The sequence below is a fragment of the Daphnia carinata genome, chromosome 7, assembly GCF_022539665.2.
Source record: "Daphnia carinata strain CSIRO-1 chromosome 7, CSIRO_AGI_Dcar_HiC_V3, whole genome shotgun sequence".
Lineage (NCBI taxonomy): Eukaryota > Metazoa > Arthropoda > Branchiopoda > Diplostraca > Daphniidae > Daphnia > Daphnia carinata.
Window position 1 is genome coordinate 6,474,768 of NC_081337.1, and position 27,378 is coordinate 6,502,145.

General features: G+C 40.7%; 1 protein-coding gene across 1 annotated transcript; it reads right to left on the minus strand.

Moving 5' to 3' along the window:
- Positions 1 to 14,335: 14,335 nt before the first annotated feature.
- On the minus strand, positions 14,336 to 26,367 carry LOC130700117 (glutamic acid-rich protein-like). The gene is made up of 5 exons (XM_059496003.1): positions 26,166 to 26,367; positions 17,889 to 19,886; positions 17,549 to 17,673; positions 14,820 to 15,055; positions 14,336 to 14,788 (listed from the first exon to the last, which is right to left on the minus strand). Exons 2-4 carry the CDS (start codon positions 19,864 to 19,866, stop codon positions 14,831 to 14,833), a joined length of 2,328 nt encoding a protein of 775 aa, XP_059351986.1. The 5' UTR covers positions 19,867 to 19,886; positions 26,166 to 26,367; the 3' UTR covers positions 14,336 to 14,788; positions 14,820 to 14,830.
- Positions 26,368 to 27,378: the final 1,011 nt, after the last annotated feature.

Consider the following 27,378-nt stretch of genomic DNA (forward strand, 5'->3'; position numbering starts at 1 on the left):
GTGTTAGTAGTATAAATACTGCATGATTGTAACATGTAATTCGGACTGGTTACGACAATCCACTGTAATACACGAGGTTAGAAACATTACAATTGGAGGTCCCAACGAGACTCACACTTGTTGTCCAGTACAAAGTTTCTACCCGTACCTTATTTCAGTGATTGTGCTCTACACTTCCCCGACGAGTCTCCAACAACTCTACCAGACCAAGGAACACCATCAAAGGTAAGCGAATGCCGCTTGATCATATTGTATCAGAGACTACTCGTAAGGAGAATACTTTGTATCCGAACATTGCTGACGAACTATCTCCACCGTTGTACCCCGTATTTCCCGAGCCAGACACAACCAACCAAAATCCCAACTACCCTCGAGAAAAATTTTTAGACCACTGGAAAACTCTTGTGGACTTAGAATTTGAACAAGAAGTAGAACAAAACAAAACCTATCAGACTACCACGACAAAAGCAAAAATCCAACAAATAGAATCCAAAAAACAAGAAGTTATTAAAAAGACCCACAACGCATTACAATTATATTCATATACGTTGTTAGAACCATCGTTGCAAGTACCAAGTGGTATAACAGCAGAAACTATTACAAACACCACAAAGACAGTAAAAAATTACGTAGAATCCCTTGGTGGCAACACCGAAAACCTTGACAGTTTATTACAGCAAATTAGCATTGTACATGGTAAAGAGAAAGAATTCTTATTAGGTACCAGCCGTATTTTACAAAGAGAAGTAGTACTTGCGCAGATTACAGAGAAAAAATGTTCGTCTGAACTCAATTTTGAGTTACAGAGCTTAAGAAAGCAGCTAGAGAGCAACAAGAAAAAGGCAAAGAGTTCCAAATACACCTTAAGTAGCTCCCTTGAACAACTCCAAGAAAGTAACGAAACTCTAAAAAACTCCCTTGAAAAAACTGCCAATCGAATAAGCGAATTAGAAACAAGCCTTGAAAGTGCCACAGCAACAGAAAACCAACTACAAAACCTGTTACGAAAAAAAGAAGCCAATATCATAGCAGTTGAGAGAGAAGGGCAAGAAATAATTAGCAAACTTGAAAGTGAAAGAAAACAACTGGTTACGAAGTTAGAAACCGCCGAGCAACAGATAAAAGCAGCTTTAGAAACAAACAAACAACTTCAGACAGAAACAAAAGAAACAAAAGAGATCCTTGAAAAAACCTTGACAGAAAAAGTCGCCTTACGAAGAAGTCTGATAGATATTACTACAAAGAATAAAAATCTTGAAACAGAATTATAAAAAATCAACGCGCAGACAATAAACCAAGAAGAAAAGATTAAGTATCTGGAAAACAGGATAAGAGAATATAGAAAGCAACAGGTAACATTCGCTGAAACCGAAGACTTAGACAATTCCAACGAACCAGGAGAGATAACGAAATTAGTAAGTGAGATAAACGACCTAACCTCAATAACAGAAGGAGACAAATCCCTTCACTTCGAGTTAGAATCTGAACAAGTTGAAAAACTACAACAACTCAACAACGACCTACAGAACCAAATCGAGATCCAAAACGACAACCTTCTTCAACTAGAGCGAAAGTACCAAACTCTCAAAAACAAAATCGAAATGGGACTTTCACACAAAGAAGCTTCAAGAATTGACCGCGACACAACAGATACCGATAGCCTTGATACATCCACAACCCAACCAATTGTAAAAGCATTAGGAGAATTATTTTCCAGAGAAGACAAAAAGTCAATTCCAATCTTCAAAGGGAAAAGTACTGATAAACTAATAACAGAATGGCTGAAGGACGCCGAACATGTCGCACGCAACAACGACTGGGACGACAACCAAAAAATACGATTCTTCTCTGACAGACTAAAAGGCGATGCCTTAGAATGGCATGGAAACTACGTGGAAGAGCAAGGTGACGAATTAAGTTATGACGAATGGAAAACTGCCATTATTGCAAGATTCCAGGATGCATACGACTTAGCAGCACAAAGAAAAAAGTTATCCACGCTAAAACAAAAACCTGAAGAGAAATGCAAAGCCTTTATTTCAAGAATCAACAGTCTCTACGAGTCCATTGAAGGCAAAGAAGAAAAATCTGACCAAAACCAGACCATAGTTGAAGGTCGACTCATAAACACAGTCAAAAGAATGAGAGATTATACCAAAATCAAAATTCTGATGCAAGGCATTTTACCAAAATTCAGAGCAGAGCTCTATTTTCGAATGCCCGAAGACCCTGAAGATTTTGATCAGCTTTGTAAACAATTAATCATATCCGAAGGTATCCTATATAGCAAGGAAACTGCAGAAGATAAGGAAATAAATGCGGTGATAGCAGGGATAACGCACCACGAGAAACAACAAGACAACGAACTTTCACAACAAAAGACAGAAATTGAATTCTTAAAACAAAAAATTCAGGAACTGGAAAAAACTAATAAAAACGGTAACTTGGCACAGGATACTGATATAACCATAGCAGCAGCAGATCGATACGAACCAAGATCCTCACGATCAAGTGATCGGTACTCCAGATCACAAAATCCGCGAGTTCGATTCGACGAGAGATCAAATAGCAGAGGCCCCAGTAGTGACCGAAATTTCGGCCGTAGCAGGGAGAACAGCCCATACCGCAACAATTATACTTCACCACGAAGACAAGGTACTTCCCCAGGGTATCGACAACCCAATTACCCTTCATATCAACAAACACAGAGACCTTCATACAACAACGGACCGACCCATTACAATCAACCGCACTTTCAACCGAGCAACAATCAACAAGCGTATCACCAAAACCCAGGTTATCCACGACAATACCCGCAGCAACGACAAAACCAGCCGAACACCCACGACACTCTTGGAAATAAGATTATTATCTGTTACAAGTGCAATAAAAAAGGACACATTGCACGAGAATGTTGGACAGATATGGCACGTATCAACAACCCGAACCACCGTCCAATGCAGTAAACACAATATCCCTACCAACCAACCCTCTAACACAAAATTTAGAAATAGCGATACCCAAACTAATCCGTATACCAGTAAGAATTTTTGGACAAGAAATTAACGCTTTAGTAGACACAGGAGCAGCAGCCAGTTTAGTATCAGATAAAGTATTTTTTAAGAAAGGGGAAAAACTAGAAGAAATTAAAAATACCCCATCGCCGATATTTAGGACAGTATCAGGAGAAATCTTAAACTCAAAAGGAAAATTTAGATTTTCAATTGTCATTAACAGCAGTCACGTCATTAAGCATGATTTCTTTATCATGGAAAACTGAAATGAAAATTGTATCTTAGGATTAGACTTCTTATCAAGCAACAATGTAAAAATTAATACCAAAAACAGGCAGATCAATTACGATCATTCCGGAGTAGAACATAATTTTATAAATAACATACTCCCAATATACAGCATAACATTTGGCAAAGTCGGCATTCATATTCCACTCCGCCCAAACCGTTCATCAGACTATAACGACAACCACGATTTAACAGAAGCAGATTATCGCAACCTAGAATCTTTCTCCCAATCAGAAACTGACAAGAAAAAAAAGCGAATTGGACAAACCCAAGAAAGTACAGCGACTAACATTTCCGACGAGATACAAATTAAAATTGAAAATCTATTGAAAAAACACGAAACCCTATTTGCTGAAAGAGAATCAGATTTAGGTCTAGCAACTGATGTAAAACACTCCATTAACATAGGATACAACGCCCCAATTACGCAACGATTGCGCAGAACACCAGAAGCATTAAAACTAATCGTCAAGACAAAAATAGATGTAATGATGAGTAACAATATCATTAGAGAAAGTCACAGCCCATTTGCAGCAGCAATTGTAATGGTCCCCAAAAAAGATGGAGAAATGCGTATGTGTATTGACTATAGGGCACTTAACAAAATAACAGTAAAAGAAAAATACCCATTACCAAGAATCGACGACACCATTGATGCATTGAGCGGATCGGTTTACTTCTCAACATTGGACTTACTGAGTGGCTACTGGCAGATCGAGATAGAAGAAAACGACAAACACAAAACCGCCTTCATTTGTGAACTTGGACAATACGAATTTAATAGAATGCCATTTGGACTAACAAATGCACCAAGCACTTTTCAACGAGCAATGAACAACATATTGAAATCAGTATTGTTCAGGTTCGCATTGGTTTACCTGGATGACATCATAGTGTTCAGTAATAATATTGCTGAACATGTGATACATCTAGAAGCAGTGTTTAAACTTCTTAAAGACGCAGGACTAAAATTAAAAAGAAAGAAATGCGAATTTTTCAAAGAAGAATTAGACTATTTAGGATATATTGTTTCGAAAAAAGGAATAACACCGAGTACAAAAAAGTTAGAAGCAATCATCAAATACCCAGCTCCCAAAAACGTGAAAGAATTGAGCTCATTTCTAGGTTTGGCTAGCTATTACAGAAAGTTCATCAGGGCTTTTGCTGATAAAGCCCACCCACTGACAGCGCTAACGAGAAAATCAGCCGAGTGGAAATGGGGAGAGGAACAAAGGGACGCCTTTGATTGTATCAAGAACTGTCTCATAACTAGACCTATCCTAGGGTATCCAGATTTCACGCGCGAATTTATCATCTACACAGATGCCTCAGGATACGGTATAGGAGCAGTCTTGGCTCAGATGCAAACTCTACCTCAATCAGCGGATTCAGCGGAGTCCGACGTACAGGAACCCCGTGAATCAGACGGCGCGGAAGTCGTCATAGCGTATAGCTCTAAACATCTGAACGACCGCGAAGCCAAGTGGTCAACCACAGAGAAAGAGGCTTACGCCATCATCCACGCAATTGACGTATTTAGAACGTATCTATACGGACGCAGATTCACCGTATTTACAGACCATAGACCTTTAGAATGGTTAATGAGCAAGACAGAACCCGCAGGAAGATTAGCTAGATGGGCACTAAAAATACAAGAATTCGACATCGTCATTGGGTACCGGCCTGGGAAGTCGCACCAAAATGCAGACACCCTAAGCCGTATTCCCATAGTGCCAATAGCACGAGTAGAAACAAGGGCAATGGAAAGAGGAACTGTCATAAGAGAGCTAGAAAATATTCGAAAAGAAGGTGAAAATCTAAAAGAAAAACTAAGGATTGAAAGATTAAAGAAACAAGAACAGCTGGAGAAAGAAAACGAAAGTATTCAAAAAGAAAACGAAAGTTTTGAGAGGGAAAGTCAAAGGAAGAGCGTAGGTTTCGAAAGAGAAATTGGAAGTGAAAGTAAAAGGTCTGAGAAAGAAGACAGATGGATAGAATTACAGCAAGCAGATAAATATTGTCAAAAACTAATGATGGAAATACAAGAAGATAGCCAGAAAAATAGAAATAAAAAATTCTCAAGCAACTTTATAATCAATGAAAAGGGTCTATTAACAGATAGACAAGGAAAATTAGTAGTCCCTGTACCGTTAATCGACGGAATTTTACGAGCAAATCATGATCACATGATGGCAGGGCATTTAGGAATCGAAAAAACAATAGCCAGACTTAGAGAACAATACTTCTTCCCATACATGCGACAAAACGTAACAGAACACATCAAAAATTGCCTTAAATGCGCAAAACGCAAGGCTGTGGGAGGAAGTAAAGCACCATTGCAACCTATGCCCCCAGCCGAAAGGGTGTGGGAAAGACTTGCGATGGATATTGTGGGTCCCGTTCAAGAAAGCGCAAAGGGACATAAGTATATTTTAGTCCTATCAGATTATGCCAGTCGTTTCGTCTTCACGGTTCCAATGAGAGATCAAACTGCCCAAACAATTGCTACAATACTGGTTAATGATATTTATACAAAATATGGATCCCCCGAAGTAGTACTAACAGATCAAGGAACTAATTTCCTGTCGAGCTTAATCCAAGATATTTGCAAATTATTTAAAATCAAACAAATCAGAACAACAGCATACCATCCCCAGACAGACGGATTAGTAGAACGATTTAACAGAACCCTATGTGACATGTTGGCTTGCTACGTAACGGATGAACCAGAAAATTGGGACAAATATCTACCATTTGTCACATTTGCTTACAACACAGCGAAGCAATCAACACTGCAACAAAACCCATTCTTTCTATTCTTCGGGAGACAACCAGTGCTCCCAAACGACATCAAAATAGACAGGCGATACGAAACATACGAGGATACCAGTGTAATGTACTCACACCAATGGAAGAAGGCTCAGCAACTAGCGAAGGAACACCTATTTCGGGCACAGACAAAACAAAAAAGATACTACGACAAAGGAACACAAGCGATCAAATATAACATTGGTGACTTTGTGCTACTGAAAGCTCCACCAACTGCCGGAAAATTCATCAACAGGTGGAATGGACCATTCAAAATCATCAGAAATTTCTCAAATCTCACTTATGAGATTCAACACGCGAGCAATGAAAAACTAAAATCAGTGGTACACGTCAACCGCCTAAAGCTCTACGTCCCGGCAAACCAAGAAACAGAAAAATTATCTAGTGTTCCACAACAACCAGGAAGTGAAACAGTGCGACGAGGACCAGGCAGACCAAGAAACAACTTCATCAACAACAAAAGAATACCTGTCCGTAGAGCGTGTTGGCATCGGCATCATCATGCAGCAGAAACGGAAAATTGTAAAATCATCGCACCAAATCTCCCCGGTCCTATACCAATTAATCCTGCACACACTAGAATGACGAATCCACGATACAACTTACGGCAACGCAACGAAGTCTCGAGATTCTAAAACGTCCAAATTTTCTTTTCGCAGATGGAACTGATACTATCACTCATCCAATTACTCACCATCATTCCATCCACATATCCCATCTATTCAACCGTATGCGACTGCCAGAACGTAAAGACCAGAGGAATTTTAGATATAGAGGCACCCTATTACTGCAATAACAAAGAATCAGATACAGCTCACTTACCCAGAATACCCACGTTGTACACTTTAAAAACAACACAAAAACCAGCAGCCTCTTGGAAAGGCTGGACCTGCAAGCAATGGATAAAAACGAAGAAAATAACTGGGTCATTCTGGATCGGATCTTTCGACACCATATATTCACAAGAAACTAAACTAATTTCCCCACTGGAATGCTGGAGAATGGTGAACGACAAGAAATGTGGCGATAATAACATGCAGACCGGACCAGCGGGTCTGAGTTTCACAGCCACCCCGACAGGCGAAGGGCAATGGTATGCCATAAAAACATATCACACCCTCAACTGTGTTGCAGAACAAATCACCTTACGGCAGGAAAAACAAGACGACCCAATTGAAAGCCCATTTGGACCATTAAATACTACCCAGCAAGAAGGACACTTCATCCAAAATCAAAACACAATAGTATGGGGAGATAGGACAACAAATAATTCATATTCTCAAACCTTGATCAAAGGAAGCGGTTATCTGGAACTTCCGAGAATACCGGAACGCGAAAACACCAGCCGTCTTTACGACACCAATCGACAGATCGAGATTTCATTCTTCAACAAACCAGATCGGGACATAACACCACAAGGTTACAAAGTTGTGGGCGTACCGCTCACATACCTAATCTTTCCAACCGAAACAACGAGAAAATTGTACGAGATGTTCAAAACAACTATACATACATGTATACAAAATACTCACCTAGATACATCGGTGTGCAAGGACTACAGGGAACTCCAGTTAACCAAGCGGAAACGATCCATTCAACAGGAAGTTACATTCTTGCTCAACACCCCCTCGGAAGACTCAGAAAAACGTCTGTACAGCATTTCGTACGCCTGGGGACCAATAAGAATGGGATATCAACAGGCAATCAGGATCAACGAGAAGGACCGGAGTGTAAATTACAACGCCACTATATACATAATATACAAACCAGACGAAAACACTCAGTTAACCGCCCACTTTCGTCTCAAAGACGATGATCCACTTCCTCAAGGATCAGAATTCGAATACATCGTTGACCAAACAATAAGAATCCAGAACAGTAATATCTGTATCACGGAAGGAGAAGCAGGCCGACTAATTGTTGCTAAATGCTCAGAATTTTCAACACGGTGGATTCTAGATCAACAAAACCATCAATTAATTTCACAAGAATCGTATCTCTGTATTACACTAGGAACATACCAAGCTATCATATTGACAGAATGCAGAGATGATAAGAACAGCGTAACACAAAAATGGATCTTTGAAACTGTCAACACCAATCCAGACATCATAGAAAATTTCCCAGACACAACTTTAGCAGAAATGCAGGAAATTCAACAAGAACAACGGAAGGCAATCACAACCACGATTAATTCGCCGCTATTTGGAGGAATTTTAAAAACTAATCACGGTAGCGGAAATATAATCTGGGATATGATTGCCTGGGGCCTATTGAAAAACGGAAAAACACCAAACGAAAAATGTCTAACACACCATGGAGTAAACAAGCAAATGACATTAGAAGAATGCGACAAAGAGTGGCCGCAATGTCAAGAAGAACTAAGAAAACTAATTAACAGCAACGATCCATTAGTACAATCACAAACAATGGTAGCCAACTGTAGCAAAGCAACAGAACGAGGACAAGCTTTCGAATATACATCTGATTTCACCATCAGACCGTTCAACACAAACACCTGTATCAAAGCCAATACGACAATGCTAGTACTTCAAGAGTGCGCTAGCACCAGCTCAATCTGGGGCACATTTGAGCACACAGGACAGCTCATGGCAACAGATAGAACTGGGCTACATTCACCCTCATCAGACAGGAAGTGTCTCACACAGAGAGTAGGACGGGTGACCCTGGGGCATTGTCACAGCTCCAGCCAAAAACAGCACTTTAACTTTGAATATCGCAACCCACACCAAATACGGACTCTCTCAGCGGCAGCCATCATAGCACTGCACACTAAACAGCCATTGGACGGGAAAACACTCCCAACCATACCACCACTAATGAAAAGAGAGGATAACAACCAATCAGAGAACAGCAAAACTTTGGCCACACCCCCTGCCACGCCCACAACAGAAAAACACACAACAACGACAAGCGTTACAACGACTACAAAGCCCACAATAAAAACCACATTGGGAACAACAGCAAAAACAACAGTAAAAAGCACTACGACAATTAAACCAGTTACAAGCACAGCAGCTAGCAAACCCACCACAACACAGAAAGTGACAACTAAACCCAGTATGACATCAACGTCAACAAAACCCACCACAACTACAAAACCAATAATCACATCGACAAGCACTAAACCCACCACTACTACTAGACCTACGGCAACTGCTAAGATAACTTCAACTTCAACAACCACTACAACTACAAAACTTACGACAACAACAACAATGGCCACTACAACAAGTTCCACAACAACAGAGAAAACAACAACGCCTACTACGACAAGTTCAACAACAACAAAACAACAACGCCTACTACGACAAGTTCCACAACAACGACAACAACGCACCAGCCAAGCTCAATAACGCCGAGCACAAAAACAGTAATCGAAAGTTCGACGACCCAACAATCATCAACACATACTGCCGGAGTAACCCCTTTAGCACTAACGGGAACAACGTCTACAACAGAAGGAACTCAAATTCAGGCCATCGAAGAAAGCAGTATTCGAAACTTGCCGTTAGCTGATTCTTTGATAATTTCAATGGATCAAAAAGCTGAAGATACATCAAACAATGAAAATTTAGAAGCCGATTTACCCAAAAACATTGAAGAATTCAACGACAAAATTAAATACGAAATAAGTAAAATGCACGACCAATATAAGATAAGCATCGAAACTGAACACGAAAACAAGTTGGCAAAAGAAATTCGGGACGTTTATTGTCAACTATCAGCAATCAAAAGAACACAAGCAGTTATATTAGCCCAAACCAACGGAATTTTAGCAGCAGCAGCAGTAGGTTTACCAATCTGCACAAGACTACAAGGCTTCGGTCAAGCAATGACACTTCAACAATGCGAGGCAAAAAGAATTTTTATATCAGCAAACGAAACCAAATGTGGATTTCAGCCGTTTTTTACTTACGAAGGAAAAAACTGTACGATTGGAACAGATGGATGGTCAATTCATCCATATTCTGATTGTTTCTGGAAAACACCTTTGGTAAATTTAAATGGAAATCCACACACATGGGATCACAATTCTACGACAGGAGATTGGATACGCCAGACAACTAGCATTCACATGCCTAATTTAGACCTCATTTCAGAATTTGAAGAACTCCATCTTAACGATTTCGACTTCGCGCTGAAAAGCCATCCAGCACACGAGACGATGGAAATGGAACAATTAAATATTCTAAATGACCTAGTTGGCAGAATGCAAGAAGGCAACTCCAATTCTGTTGGAGACATTGTAATGTCAGAACAACAAGATAATCAAATAGGAAACATGTTCTCATGGTTCGACAAACTAAAAATAATTGGTCTATCAGCGATAGGATTTGTACTATTCCTCGTATGTTTACGAATCTTCATTATTTGCAACCCCATCTCGAAGATAAAAGAACATATCCGCAGAAAACAGAACTTTACAACCAGATACGATGATGGCGTAGAGGAAGAACACGAACTCGCATCAATGATACCGGCACGAGAAACAAATTACCATTCGGAAATAGCAATCGAACAACCGTTCCTAAGAACAACCGCCCCTGCACAACTAACAACAGAAAGACAAGGTCAAATGCGCCCTCCTCGACCAAGTGCACCAAATTCATTAATTTACCCCTCTATCGAAACAACTGACACAATCACACGATGTACAGGAAAACACACCACGTGCACTTACGTCGTCGGATATGGCATGGTTTGGGAAGACCTATGCCGTTGCATGTCAGAAACAGACAATAGTAATTCAGCCAGAAAGTAAAAGTCCCAAGGTCATTGAAATTAAAAGTAGCCACTAAACATAACCCCTGACAAATTTAATTAATTACAAAATAAATTAGCTCCCAGAAAATAACACACTTATCAGCATTTTTTTTTTCTCGACCAATTAAGTGATTTTTAAAAAAAATATCCCATACTCGTAACTTTATAGTAAAACAAAGAGTAGAGACAAACCCAAATAACAATTTTGTATTCCAAACTAACATTAACAAAAAATTTGAAAATAGAAAACCTTTGGGATAGACAAAACAAAAATTACAAACCCAAATAACATTTTTTTTTTTTTTCAACTAAAACAAAAAAAAAAAAAAAAAAAAAAAAAAAAAAAAAAAAAAAAAAAAAAGTCAATAACAAAATCATCGAAAAAAAAAGCAGTGTAGTGTAACAAAGAACGACAGAAACTAACGCACGAAGAAAAAGAGACACAAGAACCTCTATAAGAAAAGACAATGACTTAAAAGGAAAATAGAAAGTCAAAATATAACGGTATATTCATCAATTCGCCCCACGGCGAAATAGAAGACGGAACACATTAAAGTAGAAGAAACTACCTGTTTTGAAATTAAGAAGAGGGGAACAAGAATTTATGAAAAACTCTGCAAAAGAAGACTTTTCAAAATATAAAAACTAACCTCTTCCCAGTGTCTCAACGACATAATTCAGACAAAGTTCTACAAAGAAAAGTGTCATCACAAGTCAACCTTTACTCTAAAAATGGAAAACAACAACATCACTCAGGATAACGCAATGGACGTAACCATCATCCCACAAGAAGAAAAAGAATACGAATTAATATTCATTAGTGATACTGAAAGTGAGAATAGCCAGCAAGAGTACAAAGAAAAGGAAAGTGCTAAAAGTGCAGATGTAAACAAGCTGATAGTGAAAAATATAGAATGGAACGGAATCAAAACCGAAAAGAACGATTTTTCTGAGCTAGAGAGGAAAAATAAAGACAGCAGTGAAGCGAGTGACGACGACACCAAGGAGATAAATGCATATAGTAAAATAGAACCCGACATGGAAAGTGCCTACAGTACCGAATATATATTGGAAAATAACAGTGACACCGGCTTCCAATATGACCCACCCCATGGTGCCGAATTAGAAAATAACAGTGACGCCGACATACAATGTGAGCCGCCCCAAAAACGGAGCAGGCCGAATGACGAACAAAGGGAAAAGAAAGCCTGCGAAAACTGTCGGATGAAAACGATAGCACCACTTTCAACGGAGCGAGCGAAAAAAATTCAGCTGCATCGACAGGCCACTATTGACCTAGAAGCCGGAAAACTTTGCTTATCCATGATGGAAGCTCCAGTACCAACTATAAGGAGGTGCATCCAAAGCAAATTAGAATCGCTAGGATGTTGGCCAAGGCAAAAAATGGCTATATTCCTAGATAAACGATACGAAGAAGGACGTACCCTACTTCACACCAGTATAGAAAGGAACAGGTACGACATAACGGATGCCTTACTTTCCTACGGAGCGAATCCCGAGATAATGTATCAAGGGAACACAATCGGACATTGGGCAGCAACCAACAACGATTTATTCTTGATAAGAATATTAAAACACAACAACTGCGAATTCACAAATCGCAATAAAGACGGAGAAACCCCACTGATGACGGCAATATCACACAAAAATGAAGAATGCGCAAGACTAATTTGTACCCCAACAAACATCAAGATAGCAACAAACGAGGGCAAAACCGCCTTACACTACCTCGCCAGGTACGGTCTCGAAGACTTGGCAACGCAAATCTGCACAAAAAGAATAATCGACGTCAACCAACAAGACGAAACGGGCACAACCGCCCTACACGATGCAGTGAGATACAAACAATCAGACATGATCGAGTTACTGCTTCTACACGGAGCAGATACAAAAATAAAAGACAACCGTGGACATACGGCTATGTCAAACAATGACAGCACAAACGCACTATAATCAAGACGAAGAAAGAACCGGTTTATTCAACCATAGCCATCATTAGTATTCATAGAAGCAGCTGTAGTTGGTGACAGAAAAAGAAGAAGGAGAACAATTTCTGCTAAAAATTCAGGTGAAGGAACAAGTTTTTTATATTATCCGTAAAACAATAGTCGGTGATGGAAACACACACATTGGAGGACCAATTCTTCTCATCGAAGAGGGGAAGGAATGTAACGAGCCCACAGGCTATCCGAAGACAGCCACACCCTCAACATCCCTCAAGCGTTTCACAAGTGAAAGTGAACGTGTCCCCTCCCATTTTACCTTCATTTTGTATGTGTCTTAGTAGTATAAATACTGCATGATTGTAACATGTAATTCGGACTTGTTACGACAATCCACTGCAATACACGAGGTTTGAAACTTTACATGGTGATGGAGGACTTACGTCATCAATCGAACTTCTGCTATCGAACTTGAGACTGTCCCGAACGATGTCCTATGCTAATGCCGTCGCTGATGAAAATCAGGGAATCACGAACTTCTCAATAATCAATATATTACTATCAAAATACATGATTTGCATCTCATTTTGGGTAAAGCAGGTTAAGTTTTATCGAACTCCAAGTCAATTTTTAAATCTAACTTCTTGTGGAAAAAGTCGGGCTTAAAAAGTCGGGCTTACAGTCGCGACATTTCGTTTTTTTTTAATTTTTATTCTATATCTATGTGGTGTTCCGTAGCTAGTTGAAAATGCCACAAAAGCTCGTTTTCTTCCACCGTGTAAAACTGTACGAGTATTTTGAAAGAAAATATCTGTGTTTTACGTCAAATGCGTGTATTTCAGGCCAAAGCACACACTGGAATGGGTTTTTCTTTTTGGATCTAGAACATCTGCAGAGACACTGAAACAGTCAAACATTTGGCAAACAACACCAACTGATAATCAAGATATATAGTATTTGTGATTGTTGTTGTACATAAATTTCTAATTCCATAATTAATAATTTGTCTTCTTCTTTGTCGTATGAATAGATTTTCACTCTCCCCCCCACTCTCGTTTTTTCTAGACATTAGTCTGTTTTTGTGTGTCTGTTGTCTTTCAAGTACTAACTGAATATTAAACACTTGGCCTTACGGTTCCCCAATCTCTACGAAAACAAAAGCATAGACGAAAATCAAACAAGCATCCCGGTATGTTCAGTTGGCTGCCCGGAATCCAATGAAGTTGGAATACTCAATTTACCGGGAGGATGTCGATAAAGACAATGTGCACATAAAATACAAAAGAGCTACAGATAATAAGATCACCGTCGATGAAAAATAAATAAATAAGACAAATGAATAGATTTTTTATCAAGCGAAAAATGATAAGGTTTTCTTAATTGGAACGAAAAGCACACGACGTAGTCGCAGCTATAATCGGGAAACAATCAGGGGAAATAATATTATTTCAAAACAATAATTAGTTTTTAGTCACCTAGAGAAAAAAAAATATCCGACATGTTTTTATCATATTCCTCCGTCTACATTTTGTCGCTTGTTTGTTATCAATTAGCCAGTTAGTCATTATCGGGAATACATAATAACACCAACACAAGATAGGCGTCTGAAAAAGGTAAAAACATTTGATTAGCACGAAATCCAACAACGAGATATGATAAAGAATGGAGACGAGGATAGGTTGAAGGAACGTGTTAGTGTCTTCCCTGATCTCGAGCCACCAGTCTCAACTGATCATTCGATACAACCAACATGAGGTAACAGCTACTACCAATTAGTATAAATGGATTTAAAAAAAAAAAAGGGTAAAAGAACTCGGCAATAGAAATATAGGCAGAAACAAAGGGAAATGTTTAGGGAATGACAGGCTCCTGTGTCCACCGTGTTTAATTGTTATCGTTTTGCCGTACACACCAGCAATTTAGTGTATGTGCTTTCTTGTCGTTCGTTTAGCGTCCTTTCCAGTATTCTGCCAAGCACGAATCGCGACGACACAAAGCTTCGATTCGGGCAGCCTGACCGGCCAACGGGAAGAGATAATCAGCTTCCATCTGGTCCAATTGACCGAGCGCCGTTAGCAGATGACGTGATTGCGATTGACACAACAGGTCCGGACCGCAGAGAGCCAAAACGTGATGTTGGAACTCGGCGTCGCAAGCTGCTTCATTGTCCGACTGCGCATTCAGTTTGAAAAAAAAAGGGAATATTGAAATGAAGAATAGGTCTATTAGCATATCCGGCCCTAAGGGAAGAATAAAAATATTCTACAGTATCGGTATCGATCGTCAATAACAAGGCCTCGGTACCCGTGAATTGATCTTCTTTTGCCAAACTCGGGAGCTCTCTAAAAGATGGTTTTATTTCTTTATCTTTTACAAGATTAGAAAGAGAAAACCTGGAGAGAACTTGAGACCCACGGATTAGGTCTCCTAGAATCATTCAGGATCCGTACCGGTACGTAACTTGTCATCATTAAAAAAAATTATGTTGCATCATCTGTACTGCGAAGAGAGCCCATAGCAACCTGATGTTGATATTTCATAAACCAACTGAAGAAAGACGAGTATTTAGCCGTTAAGCTTTGTTTTTTTCCTCTTATTTCGCCATGTTCTCCGCACATTTGAAAAGCAGTAACGTGTGTCGAATTATTTGGCATGTAAAATGTATAAGGATGCCACCTTTAGGCAGTAATCAATCGACATTCGTATGATATGGTATCTTAAACCTAAAAAAAGCCGAAAGTGCCACTTTTGGCTTCCTTATTTTGTAGCGTTGAGATCTTTAATGTAATCTAGACTATGAGAGACACGGTATGTGCCGAAAGAAAAGGGAAGATGGCACTACTTCTACATCCTTTTTAGGCCATTCGTTATGTCTCGATTTCCGAGTATTGCTTCTTCAACGACGACGTGATTCGCACTCTGAAATGCACTCAGGGGCGTTACTGTGTAGGAAGAGACGTCAAGCAGGTCGTTTAGGGTGTAACTTGACAGAAATTTATGTGAAGAAACGAAAACGAATGCCCTGTGATTGTCATGCAGGAATGAAGTTAAGCATAAAGTTTCCATTACATCTTTTTCCTAAGTTTTGAAGAATGTGCAGAATGAGACCGTAGAGATCTTCCTTTTCTTTTTTTGAACAAGGAAAAAAAAGTGTGGCAAACCTGAGCTCGTTACATCATGATGACCAATTAAACATAAAGTTCAGATTCGTCTTCGTTGAACTCAAGATATCGATTTTAATTGCGACGTCAAAGAGTTGCACAAAGGGCGAAAGCAGTTATTCGTTGCTGGGGAACGTATGTAGACGGTGTTATTTTACTGCTTCGCATGCAAACATGTCCAGATCGTTTCATTGCAAAACAACGATATTACTGCTTACATTTACATTAGAATGAGCTCCTCTTTCTGCTAGTTTATTATTCGCCTACATCGTCATTTGTTGCATTATGCGACAGTGAAATAGTGTAAATGTTTTGGGTGTGGTCCGCACTCCTTCCTCGGCTCCAAGCAATATTCCTATGCTGCTACACTGTGTATATGATCGATTTTTCTAAAATTCCATTAGGAAAATAAATATCAAATTCATTTCTCTTTAATGCCATGACGTAAATAATTGAAATGCCAGCTTGTATCAAAAGGCTTATATCTTTCGCCCCCGTCTTTCTCAATAATGTCGATAGAGCGAACGCGAAATCAAGCAAGAGGCAAGTATCCAAGAATTTGTACAGCTGTACCCTTTTTTCTATCTTACTGAATCCCATCTTTAACGAAGAAATCACGTATCGCAGTTGTTCAAATGGACCTGCCTGGTAGCCATTAGAGAAGCTGCAATTCTCATGCGACTCTGAGCTCATCCATCGCAAAAATGCGATTGGTACGTAAACGAAAAAAAGCAAAGATCAAATAAAATAATAAACCACTTTATCTTTAGTGAAAAAAAAAATACAGGAAGAACTGTCCCGCCTTTGGCTCATCAGAGCCGAGACGTGCACGGAGGTCGGTCTCGTAACAATAACGTCAATGAACGGCTGCCCGTATCTAGCTTGATTGCTTCTTATCATAGACGTAGATAAGAGGCGGAAGAGTTCGTTCGCAAAAGAACGAGCACGTGCCCTTACTCCTTTATTTCTCGACCATTCCATCGTGTTCTTTTCTTTGCTAAATCTTTATACACAATGAACTGCATCGACACTGTGGGTGTTCATTTGATGCAGTGCACGTCAACTAGCGGGGGTACGTCGTACACGAGTAGAAGTAAAAAAAAAAAAAAGACGAGCCTATTGAGTCCGATGAAAGCGAGGACTTGTTTGATGGGGTGGCTATGACTTTTCCGGAAAAAAAGAAAGAAATAACATATATATGAAATAAAGGAAGAGAAGAAAAAGAATAAAGACGTGGAGGAACTGCAAATTGGTGCCATCAATCGAAATGGTGCACGGCGTGCAGTCTCCGCGCCGTGATAATAATAGATCGACACCATCCAATGGAAGCAGTGGCAGCCAACAAAGTGCTATCTTTCTTCGAGATTCACTTTGTCAGAGATCTCGTTCTCAAATGCCTTGATCTCACTTAATGCTCTTGGATCATTCTTTCTTTTCTTTTCTTTTTTTTTAAATCAATTCTTTGTCGCGTAGAATTTTAACAATTTTAAGTATATTGGCTTACGCAAATGAAGCAGGCTTGATGTCGATGGCAAGCGTCGCTCAGTACCGGGCGGTAGCCACCGTAGAGATGCGAAACCATGTTACAAGTGGTCACCACTTGTTCAGCAATCACGCAGTCGTTGTTGTCTGCAAACAAAGGAAAACTATACTCTCAACGTATTATGTCATTTTCATATTAAACATTTACATTTGTAAACGAACGTGGGCAAATGATCTACCCAACAGCTCAGAATAACGATTAATAATTTATAAGACCATCACTCAGTTTCTAAGAACGAGAAGGGCAGCTTACTGTTGTAGACATTGGATGTTAATGAATAAGAAATACACTATATTATTACCATCGATTTCTGGTCCACTGAAACCGGAATGATGACGGTTGGATCGTTTCACGGCGAAACGTTTGCGACGTTCATCATTTTGCAAGAGGCTCTTCTTCTTCTTTTTCTTGTTCTTCAATTTCTGATTAATAGCCGAACGTTTGACATCCGGCTCGTCGTCTTCTTCCTCATCATCATCTAGGCGGATGGCTTTCTCCAATTCTTCCGACAAGCGTTCAGTCATCTGATCCAGTTCTTCTTCGTTGAGGTTGTCGACTAGTTCGGCCACTAGTTGTTCCCTCACGCGGTCAATGTTGTTCCGTTCACGCCGTTCCTCAACAACACTCATCGCCGCGTCCAAAACCTCCTCCGCATCATCCAGACCAGACCCTGCTTCCATCGAACGGAAGCGTTTTTTCTTCCTGTCCGAAGCGTTGGAAGCTGTGGCATTGTAGCGCTTCTTCATGCCACCGATGTGTCCGGAATGGCGTTGATCTTCCGCCGATACGCGCTTACGTCGAAAGGCTAACGATCCGGCCATGGTCTTATAGTATTCAGACTCGACATAGTTCCTCATAGCCTCGTCATCTCCTTTGTTGTCGCTCCTTTTATCGTAGCCGAAATAATCGTCCCAATCGACGGATTTCTTACGGATGACTCCGCTATGCACCTGAGCGTCGTTACTCAATTTGTGCTGCACTTGAGATGCACTGCGGTTCTTCGGTTCGGCTAAAGGCAAAGCCAAAGGCATCGAAGTCTCATTCGTTCTATTCTCTTCCGCTTTCGATTCGGTTGTGGGCGAAGGGGAGCTTCGTCTCTTGCGAAGAATCTGAAGTGCAGATCGGCCGTTTTCCTTGTTCTCGGCGGCATTCTGCAGCGAGGCGATCGATCGCTTCCGTATCACGCTAATAGCATTTTTAGTCTTTAAAGCATGTTGGACTCGTTTGGCTGCCTCCGACGGAATGCTCCGAATCGGCTCGTCTTGAATGTTTCCCACTCGGTGGAAGCCCCGGCCGAAAAATCGATCCTCGAATGGAATGCTTTTATCTTGTCTATCGAGTTCTTCTTCTTCAGTAGACTGATGTCGTCCGTAGGACGGCTCGTTGCTTTCTTGACCCTGAGAATGGAGAAAGCGCCAGCGAAGCGATGCGCGTGGCAATTTCCTCCAGTCTGATCCGGTCCGTTTCTTTTTCTCGCTTTTAAACTCTTCAGAATCTCGAGAGCGCTCCAGTTGAGATAGAAGAGCGTTAATCTCACGTCGTTCAAGACCCTGACTGAAAAGCTTTTTGAGCTCCAAACGCGAGACGAGTTCATCATCTTCTTCGTCCTCTTCGCTTTCCGAAACTAAACTTTCGTTGCCCTCATTATTATCACCCTGTTCGGCGTGTGCGCCAATTTGGCTATCATAGTCTTCGTCGTCGGCCTCCTCCCTTTCTTCCAACAATTGATTGACAAGTGAATTCATTCTCTTCCTGCGTTTGTCATCTATGGAATTGTTGGTGCGAGGACGATGCGCTGCTGGAGCTACTTTCTTTTTTTTCGGTAATGAAGGCGATTGATTTTCCCTGTTCTTCTCGTTCTCTTCCATTAAAATATTAAGAGCGATCTCTCTGGCCAGCTCGTCCAAGTCAACGGAATTATCTTCCTCTGCTTCCAAGTATGCGGCTAATGAATCGCTAAACTCATCATCAGCATTGTCTCCGCCTTCTATTTCAAAGTCGTCGTCTCCATCGTGCATACCACCGGATCTTTTCAACTCATTTGGGAAGCGATAGTGAGTGCGACCATGGGAAGACCTCAGCGACGATCTCTTGCGCGCCGACCGCTTGGCTTTGGCCATCGCTTCGATCGCAGAGCCCAGGTCATTGTCGTCGTTCTGGTCGTTAACCTCAATGGCGGAGGCGTTCTCGTTGACAGGTGCGCTGTAAACGACCAATAGTAGACAGGAGAGCCATAACCATAAGCTGATTTGCCGCCACAACCTGACGGTGGCCATCATTCGAATTTTGTTTTCCTTCCCTTGATAGAAAATGAACAAACACAAGGGCAAAAAAAAAAAATTGTTAGCCTATTTTTGGCGTTCCTTTTTTGTTTGCGACAAAGTTTGTTAACATTTTTCATCAGCATCCGAGACACTAATCCGGGGTTTTATGAGGATTTTGGCCTAGATGACATACTTCTTTGTCATTGTCCTGCTGCGTGTATATGGTGTGGAAGTGAATAAAGTGAATGATAAACGAGCCATATCCGGTTCTCTTTCATCTCTCAAGCCCTACTGCAGCCCCAAACCTTTCCCCGAAATAAGGCTTGAATTTGAGCTGGGCGCAATCTGGTTCTCCCATTTTTGGTGTTACTGCGCCATGTTTTTATTCAATTTTCTTTTGCAGCTGTTGCTGAATTTTTCTTTAAGCTTCCCCCCCACGTGCGTAGGGATTTGCTCAAGAACGGAAACCATGGTGTTTCCAAAGCAGCTCGTCATATTCTTGATCAAAAATCACAGCAAAAGAAAAAAAAAACGCAAGAAATAAGCAAGAAAGCCGAACTCGTAAACGACACTGTTTAACCTTGTAAACGCAATATATTCGTCTTCCTACCCAACGCCCTTTCGCCTCCCCCCAGCCTTGTGCTTGGCGTCCAAATCCCCTCGATGGAACAGCTGAGGGTGGAAGATAAAACGCTTCAATCACGTCGACAGCCGGACATTTCCGACTGTGCGTCGCTATGGCCGTTGATGGATGAAAGTAGCGTTTCATGACGCAGCACAGCCCTTGGCACTCCTGCTGATCTCGCTATATAATATATACTTCCTCCTACTGTTCTGCGCCTTATAGTCCTCACGGTACGAGAAAAAAAAAGGAATCATATCGCAAGTTATACGTCAAGAAGAGCCACGTCCATTTCAGCAATTTTGTTTTAGGAATTTTTTTTAGCAAACACGCAGTACATTGAGAAAAAGGAGGATCCTTGGAGGGGAAGGAGGGCAGGCCATAAGCGCAAGGCAAAGTGCAATCACAAATAATAATTGGATTGCAGGCGGTTGTATAGTGTATAAATAGCGTGAAACCGCGCCCAGGTTTATTGCGCTATCAGGCGTAATCAACTTTCATTTTGCGTCGACCATCGCGGCCAGACAAAATATGATCCAATCAAGCTTGCCACTACGCTCTTCTTCCCAGCAGTAATTTTGCGTCCTTAATTGCGTTCTTTATTCTGGCTTTTTAATAAATTGTCTACATTATTATATTTTCTAAATATGAATGCAAAAAACAAAATTGTAATGCAAAAAGCGGGAAATTCCGATCTTGCTTCGTGACACCGGCTGGACAAACCGCATTTTCAGTACAAATCTATTTATAAATACACTGTTCTACGATTTATTGTGAACCTGTTTGACGATCGATGGAAACTTGTTTGGAAGACTAGCATCTGTTCGACAGTTGTTACGTACGTTCGGTAAACTTTACCGTTCATTTGAGTGGCATGGACCCACCGATATCTACGTCATGTTTTCGTTTGTCATGTTCTTCTTCAGCGTTTTGCTTGTCGATTAAGCATCATGTTCAATGAGCTGCAAAGTTCCAAAGTAGTACTACAGAAGTTGGCGATATCCAGTTGTTCATAGGCTCAAACGACAACATCAGCAACTCATGTTCAAGGAACCATCAGCTCTTTTAGAAACGAAAGAAAAAAAAAACACCGAAAATTCATGCGTTGTCGAAAGAAAGAACCTGGCAACCGCAGACACTCGTATGGCCACTGTGCCATCAGGTACTATATACGTTGACGTCAGAAAATCAATGACGCTACAGGCAAAGGTAGAAAGAAGTATAAAGAGAGAGATAAAAAAAAAGGGGGGGGGGAGAGCTCAAGTTACAGTAAAAAAGAAGGCACGCTAATCGAAGTCGGCACCAAGTTCGCTTAGTCTGTGCTATATTGTGTTCGTCGTTCGAGAAAGCCTTGAGGTACTTCAAATGGATGTGGGAGTTATGCAGCAGAAGGCTCTGGTGCTCTATAAGTTTATTTTGTTTGTATGCTCGTGCTTTAAATGGCGTCGAAGATTTACTCTGCAGCATTAGAATGGAGAGCATTTGGAAGAGTGTTGAGAAAGCTTAGACTTTGGAACCTGCATCGATTTATCCTCTTCAGTTGATTAGCCATTAGCTGCTACAGTGTGCTCAAAAATCGGGGCCAATCAAAGGGTATACAGAAACGAATTTTACGAAAGGCGGCAGTTTATCTATTTTCTCTTTTTAAAAATCCCTTTCGCGACTACTAGACAACATCCAGTATGATATATTAAGAGGGAAAATGCATACATCTCGACGTGTTGGCTTAGTTTTCCTAGTCTTTGCGAATACGCATTCATCGTTCTTATTTATTCAGAGATGTTGTGAATTTTTATGTACACATAGTCGGATATAGAGGCTGTGTTGTCAAGGCAACGACGAGTTTTCTTGTTTTATTATTACCGTGTTGCTTGGGGACTGTTCAGTCCACTGCCTCCCTTCTTTGTTGGAAGAAAAGGTGGGGGCGAGTGCATCATCTAGTAGGCTACACAACAGAACATGAAGAGGAAATTGATTCGTCGGTTCGTCCATGAGGCAGTCTTGACGGATGATGTCTCTATACTATCACCCTTCTTTTTCTTATATCTTTAGATGCATATTTATTTATAGCTTATCTGACTCGATGTGTTTTGTTTGGCTATCGATGCACATTTGTCCTTTTGACAGATGTGTCTACCATAAAGGAACCATTTAATCTCGCAAAAGGTTTCGTTTATTTCTCTGATTCGCTTCCGTCAAATCTTATGCCGCCCTATCCTTATGCTGAAAAGCTGTCAACTGCTTGGCTTCTCGAGTAGTATTAATACATGCACGTCATATGAAAAGCTGAAGATAAAGCTGATCTCTGAAGCGCATCCAAAGCAAGCGACACGTGTGGCAGCTTGAGTCTTGTGGGAAAGACTCGGTTGGGGTAGATTTATCAAGGCTGGAGATTTATTAGAGAAGGATAAACAACCAGAATCTACGACTCTGGAAAGGCTAGACGACGTACAGCGCAAACAGCACAGTCTTCGGTCAATAAGTGAATATACGGGCTAAGACGGTGCGTTCGAGTGTTGACTTCCAACAGCGGTCACCCATCCCTGAAGGAACGTTATATTCCAGCCACGGCAACACAGTTGAAAGTTACAGGAAAAGTTTCGGTATAAAAGGTAGCGGTGGAAAACGACGCTCTTTTGATCGCCTCTTCACGATCTCCTTTTTTTTTGTCTGATCCTTCAGCATTATTGAATATAGTACTTAGGGCTGTACTGATCTTGTTTAGCCAGTTCCAACATTTGATTGCGGGAACTCACCGTATGAGGGTTTAGATGAAAGCATGTTTTCTATTGACCGAGAAACCTGACACGCAAAGTTAAAAAAAAAAAAAGAAAAGAAGCTTATTATAGGATTTAATTTTGTTCCTTTGTTGGATGTTCAGGAAAGAAAGGAAAGCTAATAGAAGAATGCTCCTATAGCCACTACTTGCTGCGTAAGGTCAACGCATATAAAGATCAATCCCGACGGGAGGCTGAGAGTCACGACCTCCCGAGAACAGCGAATGGAACGCGTAAACGTGAACAGTGTTATATGGTGTCTGTTGACTGATGAACAATCAGCTTACATTAATTTTTTCGGCAAACCAATTCTGCCAAGTGGGTAGAGTGAAGGAAAGAGAGTGGGCATATACGGGCTCTTCAAATGTTCACCATTCATCTCATTTCCTTTCGCCTATCCTCGACTAGTTTCTTATTCCTGTTAAATGGATTGTACCACAAATGCGTTTTGTACAGTTTGCTCAAGTTGAACGTTTAATCCTTTAAAACCTGAGCATCCTGTAGCCACAAAACTGGAGCCTATTTGAAATTCAATTCATTTCTACTGAACTGAATTTTTCGTATCCCAAGGCTTTGCAGTTGAAAAGACCTTTTCGATGAACAGCAGCCGAGTAAAAACCGGATTGCATACGTAAGACGTGGATAAAAAAAACAAACAAGTTGCTCTGGATCTCTGAAGACCATTATCCAAGTAAACTTTTCCCTTTCCTATCATTATTTAAATGTGAAAGATGGAAAGGCAAGCAGCGCTCCAGGAGCGTTTCCTTCTTACTCATTACACTTTGTAATGATGTATGGCGTAAGAATCACGGGTGAATAATACGGTAAGAACAGAAAAGGTAGCTACACTCACGCGAAAGAAAAATAAAGGCAAACAAAATAGTATAATAAAGTGCATATCCATAAGCTGCCTTCTATAAAGAATCTCAAATGCAAAAAGGGCATATAGCACTAGATTTGTTTTGTTTAATATCTTTTTTTAACGTCGTTCCTCTTGTTGGTGCGAGCAGAAAGAAAAGGATAAAGACCTGAGTTTAAAGAAAATAAATAAAAAACTTAAGCTGCAAATCTGCCAAGAAAAAACATGGGAAGTTTTTCCCGAGTGCAATATTATGCGATAATCTGCTTCAAAACTACTTTCTTCCAAAATTATTTTTTTATGTACTCAAAAAGAAAGAGTCCATCATCTCTAGCCATAGTGATATAGGGGCCTTTAGCATCCTCCCGATTCTCTTCGACCTCCCCATCTTCTACACCATTCATCTGATAAATATTGAGATCGTGAAGGCGGGAGAGCGCAGCAAGAGTTAGTATGATGATGGAACCATGCCTCGACGCATCCAAACTTCCCGGAGTCGCTGTCGAGTTGAGCAATCGATGAGATGGCTTCCGTACTTTTCTTCATTGTTTTTTTTTTGACAATTTCATCATCAACAGACTAGTAAGGTCATATAAGTAGTGCCACGTGCAGAATAGTTATGCCCTCTTCCCACCGAGGTTATTGACGAAAGCTCAAACTGAGACGAAAACCAACTTTCTCTCTAAACTCCGACTTTTTAATTACTAGGCGTAACTCTTCATGATCCGTTGTCAAAGCCCAGTAGGAGTAAGCAAGAAAAATGAGCTGGTTTGTGTATTGGCTAGAATTAAAATTTAAAAGAAAATGAGACGTCAACCTTCGCTTCTTCTCCTCAGTCTCTTACGTTTTGGGCGTCACAAACGGACAACGCGTAGATTTTGCATGAGCTGTAAATATTTAGATCTCGTAGAAAAATTTAATCATGTTCTGCATTTGTCAGACTAAAAAGTGTAACGTCGAATCAGCATAAAGGCAATATCTTGTGCAACATAGATATTTGCTTTTCTCTTTTGTCTCCTGAAATTGGATTTTCCTGTGGCGAAAACATTCGATGTAACTGCGTGTTTGCTACGCGAGCAAAACCACATAGGCTCCAGGGATCACTTTCGAATGAGTTAACTCACTCTCGATTCATTTTCTACGTGTCAAAATTATATACGACCTGCTGTCGATGGTGTACAGGTGTGAGCTTACTGGGTACTCGAGTACCAACCCATCTGGTCTACGACATGATATTTGTTTGATTTGCTGATTGCTTTTGTGTGTGGCCTGTCCCACGTCCCCATTCGATCTGTTACCATGGTAATCAGGAAACCCCGTTTGTCGTGATGGATAACACCAATTGAAACACCTCTTTAAAAGGTCCTGTTCTTTGCCTTCCCCTTAGATCCGTACGAAAAGTACTCGTCGTTTGAGAAGATTGGGCAGCTGGTCACACGCAAAGAATGATCAATATTTTCGACGTAATCCAAATTCGTCGATTGGTAACAGGAAAGTAGAAAGGCGGGACTAAGTTATCGTATATCGTTCAGCTAAACGGGGGCGACGGGATAAAACGGAAAGAAAAGGATAGAAACACAACTACGACAATCAACACGCTTTGGATGTTTCTCCATTGTCTAGAATGGATTGCACTACCTCTATCGCTTTCTCTTGTGCAGACCTGTTGCACTTGATGCTGTTGCGCTACGATTTAGACTCTCGATTGTTTCCTTTGACGGGCATCAGATCCCCACGAGAGTCATAAACGTCACTGGGAAAAAATATAGGTTGGGTAGTCCGTTTGTCAATATTCATTTAGGATAACTGGATCTTTACGCTTGCTGACCTCGACGATCTCAATTGCATGTGTGATTCGTTAGACTGTTTTTACTTCTTTACTGTCAATCCTGACTCCATTTTTTTTTTTTTTTTTTTTTTTTTTTACTGGTCTTACTCTATTCAAATAGACCCGCTTTTATCTTGTCTATCCCCACCGTTTGGCAGAGAATCAAACAATGAAGATAAAAAGGTCGCAAAATCTTAAAAACAAAAATGATTCATGTTCTGTTCTCACCTTGAGGTAGAATCGCTGTGCGAAGAAATGTCCTTATCGGGATCTGGGTGAAGAAAGCTCTTCGATACGTGTTCTGGTGGATCAATCGCAATTACAGCGGAATGTTTGGCAAAAAGTCTCGGGATGAACAGAATAGATAAGATACTATAGAGGATGATCTGGTTTTCCGGAGCAGTGGTAGGGAGCGTGGTGTGGTGACCAAAGAGCTTTCACCTCCAAGTTCGTGTCTTGCGCCAACATGGCTGCCCTTTTATACTCAACCTCGCAGACACTGGTTCGAACGATTGAAGTACCGAATGGGAGGAAGACGCATGCGTGCGTGTGCTGAATCATTTGTTGATGCTATTGCAAGTCGGAAACGATGTTCCTTGACGCCCACGTTTTTCCCTTTCTTGTTCCTCTTGTATTGGAACCTTTCACGAGCAATGTGGATCATTCAATAGCTCGTTGTTTCCGTCGTCATAAACGTTGCAGGCAGAGAATAGAAGGGCCATAGGTTAACGTAGCGGTACCGTATGACTATGATAGCTGTGGCCATAACTGTGATCATTTCCTTGGCTACGTAAAAAAGATGGCCTTCGTCTTATTCCTCGATCTATATCTTCTTCACTAGTAGAAAACCTTCTGTCATTGTGTGTGAGATATGTACACCTCTGTCAATCACAATGAGCATCATTTTCTTCTTGTTAATCAAATTGGAGAAATGTTTTCGTTGGCACAAGCAACTAGTCGTCCGTTTAATACGAGCAAGTATTTTGTGAGAATTTTTTTTAATTGCATGATAACGCTTTCGCTCTATTCGCAAAAGAAAAGAGTTTACGGTCTTTTGGTCCGCTTAGCTTTCCGAATCAGTTTGAAGATTACCGCCTACACCAGTTTCAGGAAGTACGATTGCCAACTGCAACGGGCGGAGTAAACTAAGTGCAATTACTTTTACAGGCCCAGTTATTAAACGAGAGTATGTGCTCCGAATTGCAAGCGGTGTATATGCGCACGCATACTAATAAGGAGGAAGCAAGAAATGAAAATGCTACGGCTCATTCGTTACGTCAGCTTCATCTAGGGTAACGATTCCACGACAGTGAAGAGATGGCAGCGAACGAATAAAAAAAAAAACAAGACGGGGAGGCCAAAAGTCAATAGAATTTATCTGGTTGTAATGTACTTCAGAGCGTTGATTTGGAGAAAAATTACCATAAGAAGATGCATTACG